General features: G+C 35.3%; 1 protein-coding gene across 1 annotated transcript; it reads left to right on the top strand.

Moving 5' to 3' along the window:
- The first annotated feature begins 3,377 nt into the window (after positions 1 to 3,377).
- On the top strand, positions 3,378 to 7,382 carry LOC110103247 (meiotic recombination protein DMC1 homolog). Its single transcript, XM_020831878.2, has 14 exons — positions 3,378 to 3,744; positions 4,177 to 4,268; positions 4,357 to 4,428; positions 4,544 to 4,582; positions 4,680 to 4,737; positions 4,871 to 4,916; positions 4,994 to 5,039; positions 5,126 to 5,187; positions 5,260 to 5,326; positions 5,434 to 5,526; positions 5,591 to 5,659; positions 5,967 to 6,045; positions 6,784 to 6,950; positions 7,142 to 7,382. The coding sequence occupies exons 1-14, from the start codon at positions 3,651 to 3,653 to the stop codon at positions 7,184 to 7,186; spliced, it is 1,029 nt and encodes a 342-aa protein (XP_020687537.1). The 5' UTR covers positions 3,378 to 3,650; the 3' UTR covers positions 7,187 to 7,382.
- The last annotated feature ends 2,722 nt before the right edge of the window (positions 7,383 to 10,104 follow it).

Consider the following 10,104-nt stretch of genomic DNA (forward strand, 5'->3'; position numbering starts at 1 on the left):
TAGATTATACACTCATGATTTTTTATGTAGGTACTCATTAGCATGTATCTTGCAGCCTTTTACATTCGGATTGAGCGGAAGGAGAAATCACTTCTCTTTCGGAACTATATATTCTAGGGAATAGCTTAGGAGCTGAGAAGAAGCTTAGCACTAGAGCACGACTGACCAGCTTCAGCCACAACTTTCAAGCAGTTGTCCTCTCTGATGAGGGTGTTCTTAAAAGTTCATCTCTCAACCATACAAGTCTTTATTCATTACGGCCAAAGTTAAATCTCCAATGGAGATACATCCATAATTAAGCTAAACGATACATATTACTCCTGCAAGGCATCTCACAATCAGATCGGCATCAATACCACATCAAGATGTAACTCGCTCTCCTCATTTCAAAGGGGTAACCTCAAACCAGCTCCTTGCTCTATGCTGACTGAATCTCCTGACTACATTCAAACATTACTAGCCCCCTCTCACCTCGACAAGGCAATCTCAAACTGGCTTTCTACCAACACCGACTAGATCAGCGAGTTCATCCTACTCGCACCCCTCTCACATTAATCTCCACTTCACTAAACACACACGATCGAATTGTATCAAAGACTGGTGTAATAACTACACTATTCATACATATCCACTACAACTTTTCAAATCCTATATATTCGGGAAGAAAAAAAAAAAGAGAGAAGAAAAAAAAGGGAAGTCAAGATAATAGATCTCAACACACATAGATATATTGTCATTTAATTTTATTATGTTATAATTTTAATAATTTTCTATTAATTTAATTACATAATATTTTATAACTTAATTAAATTTAATAACTTTATTTTTTATAACTTAACTAAATTTAATTATGTTATGGTTTAAATTTAATTTAATTTAATTTAATTAATTTAATTTATATTTTAAATTACATTTAATAACTTTATTTAAATTTATAACTTAATTTAATTTAATTATGTTATGTTTTAATTTAACTGAATTTAATTACGTTTATTTGAATTTCTAATTTAATTTATAAATTAATTTAGTTTAAATATGTTATATATACTTTATAAGTTATTAAAGTTATAATGTAATTAAATTAAATTTATAACTTTTAATTTATATTAATTACCTCTCTCTTTGCCTTGATCACTCCTCTCTCTCTCTCTCAACCCTCTCTTGTGGCACCATGCTCTCATCTCCCTCTCACTTTTTCTCTCTCTACGACAATACGCCAAATGATTTGATATACTTTGAACTCGCCAAATCATTTGAAGCATTTAGACTGTGCCAAATAATTTGGCAAATTTTATCTTTTTTAAATTTTTAATAATTAAGCTTTTTTTACTTAATTTGGTTTTAAACGTGCTCCATTTAAAAATTCGATCATTTATTAACTCCTCTTAACACTACTTGTCAAATTTATTTTTTTATACTTTTGATTCAATTAAGACTCTTGCGTCATGAAATATTCGCGGCAGTAGAGAAATAAAAATTTATCGTCTTAGTTTTGCACGAAGATTCAACACACAATCAGATAAGAGAGATGGTGCATCATTTATAAGAGACACCAGATATATTTACGTGGAAAACCTTAAAATGGGAAAACCACGGGGTATGACCCAATTGAATGAATCAACTAGCATTTGCAATTGATTATAAATGAGGCCCTTCATTGGGGCAAAGCCTTGGCTTGATATAACAAATAAGCATCATATATAGTGCATTACATGGTGGAAATTGGAAGAATCATAATTGATATGTTCATTTGGTCGGCAGGACCATAGTTGGCTGGCGACGGAGGTCAGAAAGATCCTATCCGGGTAACGATGGTCGAAAGGTTCGTAGTCGGCGGGCGACGGAGGTCAGAAAGATCGTTGTTAGGTGACGGAGGTCGGAAGAACTGTAGTCGGCGGATGACGGAGATCGTAAAGACTGTTGTCTGACGACGGAGATCAGAAGGATCGTAATCGGCGGGTAATGAAGGTCGAAATGATTGTAGTCAGATAGAGGGCAATTGGAAGGACCGTAGTCCGCGGGCGACAGATGTCGTAAAGATTTTTGTCTAGCAATGGAGGTCATAAGGAATATAGTCGGCAGACGATGAAAGTCAGAAAGATTGTAGTCAGGTGACAGTGATTCGAAGGATCATATTCGGCGGGCGAAGGAGGTCAAAAAAGATTATTGTCTAGTGGAAGTCTATCAATAATTAGAAGCTACGTGGAAGTTCGGCATTAGTTGGTGGTTGTGTGTAATTCTGACGAAATTTGGTGGTTCGATAAATGTCTGGGTGTCGGTCTATGGTACATGAGAAGTCTGGGCGTCAGTGGTGGTCCAACAAAAATGTGTGCATCAGTTGGTGGTTCGGTAGAACTTCGGTGTTAGATGGTTGTTTGGAGGAAGCTCGGGCTATGGTCTAGGAGGAGCTAGGTGGCAAGAGCAATATCCGATCTCTCATCTTGCTTTCTTGCTTGGTCTAACCCCCCTGGTATAGCCCATAAATAGAAGGAAGATCAAGAATAAATTGGGAGTGGTTTGGATGTACGACTGATGTTGAATCCCTTGATCTTGGACAATTTATTGAGTATTTGAATGTCTTAATGATATCAGATTTTGTTTAGAAATTGTTTGGTAATTCAAATTATGGTTTGAACCTCCCAAATGTGCTTCAAGTCTTTGATTTGGACTCATTTGGGCTCCGATTGAGTCGAATTTGGTGTCGTTGGGTTCATATTTCTGAGACATTCAGTTCAACTATAAGTTTGCTAAAATCGGAGTTCAGATGGTCCCATATTTAATTTTTCAAGTTTCCAACTTTATTTTGCCCCGACATTCGTGCCTGGTCAAGATATTTTTTTGATGATATATCAAAGACAAAGACAAATTAACATGCACATCAAATATACAACCTTTGAATCTATAACCTATTAATTGGTAGACAAATCTCCCAACTAAGGGTGTAAATGAGTCAAGCCGAGTTGGCTCGAACTCTACTCGATAAATGACTTATGAGCCAAGCTCGATGAGCTAACGAGCCAAGCTTGATTTAGCACTAACTTGACTTATTAACTTATGAGCTGACTCATTTAAAAATAATAATATAAAATGCATTTAGAAAATATTAACATTTTATAATTTTAAATGCAATTTTGTTAAAAATTATTTAAAAATTAAAGCTTATTTTATTACATTAAGTTTTTATTTATTATTTTTCTTCTACTATTTCATTCTTCTTACCATTTTATTTGTAATATTTACTTCAATCATAATCATTTTCTCTTTCATGCTAAACGTCGAATTCATAAAATAAAGCTTGAGGTAAAGCTGAACTCAATTAATTAATCAAGTCCAAGCTCAAATAAAGAATGACTCGAGCTCTACTCAGACCCGTTTACTCTCTACCGTGCTCCCAACCAACCACATGACCTGCGTCCGCCGAATCCGATTCTATATAAATTTCCCGCGTGTGGCCAGATCAGAATTTCGAAACCCTTTCCTCACTCGTCTCGAGTTGGCGCGCGATCATCTTCAACGAGTCCTTGCTGCTGCAAAAGGGAAAAATGATCGATGTGAAGTGAGCCGAGCACTCATTCCTCACTGCTTTCTCATCTCCTCCTCTGCTTCCTTCTGATTTCTCTGGAACGATTACAAATTCGTCTCTCCGTCTAATGGCGGCCAGGTTCGAAGATCACGGCCAGCTCCAGCTCCTCGAAAGAGATGAAACAGAGGAGGAAGAAGACTGCTTCGAAGCCATTGATAAATGTGAAATTCCTTCGAGACTTGCTTATTTTCATACACATTTGGTATTTTTCCTAGTTTTTCCCGATTTTTTCTGGTGAATTGGTCCAACAACGTCATTAAGTTCGAGGGAATTATCGATCTGAAACCACATTGTCGCCAGTTTTATAGCGTTAACACAGATTTCCATCCAAATATTCCTCGTCAACTCTCTTAACAACGAGAGATTGATCAGATACTTCAGAGACTCGATTCTGCATTTTTTTTTCCTTCGTTTTTGCTAAACCGGTAGGAGATCCACAGGATTGCATTACGCTTCGATTGCTAATTGCTGATCGGATTTTACGAATTCGTTTTAGTTACTTTGATTAGGGAATTGCTTCCGTTAACTTCGTTGTCCTCTTTCTACAACGTCAGTCCACTGAATTTTTTCAACCGCTAAATGCAATCGACCAGTGATATCGCTAGGAATCAATGCCGGAGACATAAAAAAGCTTCAGGACGCCGGGATCTACACTTGCAATGGCTTAATGATGCACACGAAGAAGGTCTAGACGCTTTCCTTTTCATTTTTATATCCAACAGGTCCTTCGTTTGATCCAACTTCTTTTATTTTCTTTGGCGGATTCTCTACAGAACCTGACGGGGATTAAAGGTTTGTCCGAAGCAAAGGTCGATAAAATCTGTGAAGCTGCAGAAAAAGTAGTGGTGAGAACTCCGATCCCTATCCTTCCACACTTTTCAACTGCTTTTAAAGGCCTTCCGGTAACAAATATTTGTTCATATTTTCCGTATTTCGATCTCTCTTCGAAATTATTTTCAGAACACTGGCTACATGACTGGAAGTGATCTTATGCTCAGAGTAAGGAATCTGACCGTGAATCCACCATTTTTTATGCCTTCATCCTGTTTCAACGTATCTGATTGCTTAAAGAATGTCTACATTATCTCCTATGCAGAGGAAGGCTGTGATTAAAATCACGACCGGCAGCCAAGCCCTTGACGAGCTTCTTGGGGGTAATCCATTTTGCTTTTCTTTTGTGATGAAAATTGGATCCATTAGGCTGGTCTTGACATGAACGAATAATTAATTTATAAAAAATTGGTATCTATCTTATATGTTTTTTTCCCCGTCCGTGTTGCTTTGAAGGAGGGATCGAGACGCTTGCCATCACGGAAGCATTTGGAGAATTCAGGTTAGAAACGATCCATGATTAAAAATTAAGAAAGCTTCCCTAGCTTTTATGTAACAGCGAATCGCCTAAAATCACAGATCAGGAAAAACTCAGCTGGCCCATACTCTTTGTGTATCTACCCAGGTCCTTCCCAATTCCCTCAGTCAAGGAACACAATCATTAGTACCATAATATTACATCTAACAGTCTTGATTCCGTTGAATCTGCAGCTTCCGATCAATTTGCATGGCGGTAATGGAAAAGTCGCTTACATTGACACTGAGGGCACATTGTATCCATTATTATTCAAATCTTCCTAGATATTCTTATCGCAAATTGCTGTAGCTCCTTAACACGCTTGCAGCCGACCGGACCGGATCGTACCTATTGCAGAGAGGTTTGGGATGGATCCGAGTGCAGTTCTCGACAACGTAAGCCTCCTTTCATCAATACATTTTACGCTTTGTTATCATAATACGATTTAAGGCTTCAATAAGTGATTCAGTGTGATCATACGAAATCTGATGGACGACTACAGATCATCTATGCACGAGCGTACACATACGAGCACCAGTATAACCTGCTGCTGGGCCTTGCAGCTAAAATGTCTGAAGAGCCCTTCAGGCTTCTGGTCAGTACTCCGTGTTTTTTGGTTATCCTGCGCCACATACTCATCCCTTTTTATGCGACCACAGATTGTGGATTCGGTGATTGCATTGTTTCGCGTAGATTTCTCGGGCCGTGGGGAGCTTGCTGAGCGACAGGTATCATTAAGATTTAACCAGCAATCCCGACCATTTCTTGGCCTGTATTTTTTTCATTTGAGACATTTATGTGATAATTATGAAGATTTGCATTATCAACATAAATTAGCAAATGCATCTTGCTCATACCAAGGGCATTAAAAGCATAATCAAAGTTCAGTTGCTACAGTAACTGCAATTGATTGTAGCAACTGAGCTTTGATTGTGAACAAAGAGAAAACTGGACGGTTTTCTGCCGTCAGGTGTCTACACACAATAATCTCTCGATAGCATGAGTTGGCACTAAGAAATCTAAAATTGTCTGCAGCAAAAGCTGGCGCAAATGCTCTCCCGGTTGACGAAAATCGCCGAGGAATTCAATGTGGCAGTCTACATGACCAACCAAGGTTTTTTAGTAGAAATTTAGGAGCATTAATTAAACTTTTCATCCAATGGCCCCATTGTTTGCTTGAAGAAAAATAAATTTAAAAAAAAACGAAGAAATTTTTTAGGCTTATGCATTTCCTTACATGTCATTAGAAAATTTACGAAAATAGTTTTCAAAATACATTATTTGATTGAAAATAATCATTATAAACTGACTCTTAAAAAATGATATTTATTTTCACTTTTAAAATTAGTGACAATAAATATTTTATCTTATTATTTTTTTAATGTGAGTAACCATATAAATTATAAATATAACAATTTTATTTAAATTTATCTTAAATCAAAAATTAAATCAAAATCGCTTGGAGTCACGACACATTGGTTGGATGCTGATTTGCTCCCAATGTAACTCAGCATTCTAGTGCACCATTCTATAATATTTTTATTGTGATTTAATAGCTCAGCTTCTAAAAAATTTAAGGCCTCATTTGGGACGGTTTTCTTACTACTTCTTAAAGTAATTTTTCAATACAAAAATTGAAAAACTGTTGTAAGAATCAATAAAAAAGCCGTCTCAAACCAAGCATAAAATATATTTTCCAATATATATGAGCAACCAAAGGAACCGTAGCCAGCAAGTTAATGATACAAATGGCTGGAGAAATGTAGATTTACCTTTTCCATTACCTTGCGTGATAATCGCTTTTTTACAAGTGCCTGCACATCTTTGCATGCCTTTATTTGGTCCTTCACAGTGATTGCGGATCCTGGAGGGGGCGTGTTCATATCGGATCCTAAGAAGCCAGCAGGTGGTCACGTGCTGGCGCATGCAGCTACCATCCGGCTTATGCTGCGTAAAGGCAAAGGCGAGCAGCGCGTTTGCAAGATATTCGACGCCCCTAATCTCCCAGAGGCTGAAGCTATATCCTTAAGCTTTTCTTTATCTATATCGATATGCATTTAAATTCTGAGATAATTTTTTTCTTTGAGAATATAGTTTTGAGAAATATTCCCATTAAATAAATTTCGCTCCATAATTTTATTTTCTTCGTGAATTTTCTTTCATCATACGCTTCCAAGTAATTTGGCTGATCCTTAACCACAGAAATGCACGTGTTCCAGATAACACCAGGTGGCATTGCGGATGCCAAGGATTGAGGCCTTCACCTACAGTGGAGTAGGATAAAGAGAGTTATTTGAGAATTTTGGTGGATATACGATGGTGTAAATGATTGCACTTTTGGGCCTATCGGCCTGAAAATTATTTCAACTGACACTCTTTTTAATATTACATGGATACTTTTAGGGGTATGTGCTGCTTTTAATACTGCAAGTTATATTTTAAAGTTGGTCATATACGATGGCCGATGGGTATGTTTATCTTCCTTTTTGACTTCAAATTATATTTCATTTACAATATTTTCTTAACCAGTTAATTTCTTGATAGTACAAATTCTATGATTTGATCATCAAACTACAGCGTGCTTATGCAGGTTATTGTACTATTAACTAACTATTCTCATCAATACAAGAGCCATTATTGTAATAAAAAAGCCATTATTATAATGTCAGTATCACTTATAGTTCAACAGTGATTGGAATATTTACTAAAATGAAAATGTTATTAATTAACCCTCCTAAATCACTATTTCTAGGGTTGGCATTGGTGGAGAAACATTGCAAGACAAAAATCGATCATACATTATATATTGTCCTTTTAATTGGGAATGAAATATATTAATAGATATATTTTTATCGCACAATAAGTCAAAAAATTATATATATATATATATATATAGCTTGGCATTTCTCATTTTTTATCGTGATTTTAGCTCTGGGAGGACGCATCTCTGCGTCAAGTGGGAGGACGCAATAATAATTCTGTTTTCTAGACCACTTAGCCTACTTGAATTTATTTTGATGTTCTTCAATATTGGATGGAAATGAATTTGCAAGTTTTCATTCAAAATTTTGTATGTTTGTGTATCTAAGATCATATATTTGATTGTTCAAATATGAAAGTACTTGGAATGATATTGTTGTGTCATGTTACTGAGCATGCGCACCCCAAGAATTGGTTTCACCAAAAAAAATCATGTACATCTATAAATACATTTTATATTGATTGTGGGTTGATTCTCTATATAGACATACTGAGCGACTTTGCTAGTGGGTATTACATCGATTTTTGCAAGAATAGGATGCATGTTCTTCACCTTGATCAATGAAGACCCATTCCGATTTTATAAAATTCTTTAATTAGTTGATCATGAAAGCTACCATCTATAATTCAAAGAAAGAAAGAGCATAATGAAAGCTCAAATTAGTTCTTACAACATATACCATCAAGCTATGAGGCCATATAAGAAGAAAAAAATATGAAAACCCTAATCACCATATCACAACAACATGATTAATTAACTAATTTTTTATTGTACCCATTGATTTGATAACCCAATCTTTGAAAACAATTTATTATCATTTCATATCAGATTGAGAAATTTAAATGATGCAAACTAAGGATTTTCCTTAAATTAATCAAATTCATTCTCTCAATAGTCAAGAATTTGACTTTATAATGAATAGTACAACTTCAAAATAAAGATATAACTTTGTAACAAAATTGAGATTTCATAATGGTGCAAATTCAAGTTGACAATTTCATTATGATGGATAAGTAATTAGTGAGATATATATATATATTGATAAAATAGATAAAAAAATTAATAAACAACAAGAAATAAGATCTAGTTTATTTTAGAAAATTGAATAAAATAAACTTTCTTTTTTAGTAATGAAAGAAATTATGGTGCATCAAGTAGAATGAAAAGAAAAAACAAAGGTACAATGCTTATATAGATATTTTTTTTCTAAATAAATTCTTTGTGAAGGAAGTATGCTGAGATTTTCAAAATAAAAATAATGATATTAGAACAACAAGATCAAGAAGAACAACTCAAACCAGCAAAACACTTGATTTCATCATTTTAAGAAAATGACTCTCCTCCCAATCTAAAATGGAATAATGTACCAAGTATAACTTTGCATGGGAGAATCATTTTAGATCAGTTAGCAAATGACAAAATCAATTCTTGTCATAAATTGAATCGTCATAGAAGCTTCTCAAAAGCACGTCATAAAAATGACTTCTATTTTAAGCTCATCAACCTCCTAACAAATGTCAGGAGAGAAATTCTTGAGCATCTCGACAGGGTGACTAATAACATGACACTTCAGCTGGGAATCCTTCTAATTAATTTTGTTAGACTTCAAGTTTGACAATTCTCTCCTCAACAATCGCCATATTTTCAATTTGTGTATCCACTTTGCCTTCTTTACACCACAAGAAAGTCACGGATTTGCTGCAGAATTTATGGTTTTTTTTTGTGTGTAGAAAATGGCGATGGAGTTGCAATGTAAATTTTTGACGAATTTTTTACGATGGATTTGCGGTGGAATTTGTAGTCGCAAATCCTCTGCAAGCTACATTATAATATAAATTTTAAAAAAATACTTTTTTGTTGTGTTTTGCCTCGGCAACAAAGTGGAGAAGGGGTTGGTTTGCAAGAGGAGCGGGTTTGAATCCTGGGCACGTCATGTAGAGCCGGCCGGGTTTAAAAAAAAGAACTGGTTAGGTTTGAATTTTTATTTTTATTTTTGAATTTCCGTTGCAAATCCTCTGCAAATATTTGCGACGAATTTTTTCTGTCGCAAGTAATTCTGCAACTTTGCTTTTTGCAGTGGAAAGAAATCCGCTGCAAATCGGATTTTATGATGGATTTTTCTTATTTTACGATTTCGTCGCAAAAAAGGTAAGTTTCCTGTAGTGTTACCTCGATATTGATTTCAAGGTTACCCATCATCTTCTTTGAATACTCTAACTCAACAAACAATTTTTAGAATCTACCTTCAAGGTTAATCGTTATGGATTCTCTCTCATGCGACTTTGATACATATATAATCAACTTAGAATCTACAACTTTCTTAGTTAGAGCTTCGTACTCCACCTTGTCAAAGTTTTTTTAATCCTTAATAGCTTGAGATTCACCTCCTCATTTGAGTATTGCTTGGAACTA

The sequence above is a fragment of the Dendrobium catenatum genome, unplaced genomic scaffold (genome assembly GCF_001605985.2).
Source record: "Dendrobium catenatum unplaced genomic scaffold, ASM160598v2 fragScaff_scaffold_1117, whole genome shotgun sequence".
In the NCBI taxonomy this organism is placed as follows: domain Eukaryota; kingdom Viridiplantae; phylum Streptophyta; class Magnoliopsida; order Asparagales; family Orchidaceae; genus Dendrobium; species Dendrobium catenatum.

Coding starts and splice junctions, on each gene's coding strand:
- LOC110103247 (XM_020831878.2), top strand. CDS start 3,651: ATGGCGGCCAGGTTCGAAGATCACGGCCAGCTCCAGCTCCTCGAAAGA. Junction 3,745..4,176: donor CTTCGAAGCCATTGATAAAT/GTGAAATTCCTT, acceptor GCAATCGACCAG/TGATATCGCTAGGAATCAAT. Junction 5,327..5,433: donor CGAGTGCAGTTCTCGACAAC/GTAAGCCTCCTT, acceptor GGACGACTACAG/ATCATCTATGCACGAGCGTA.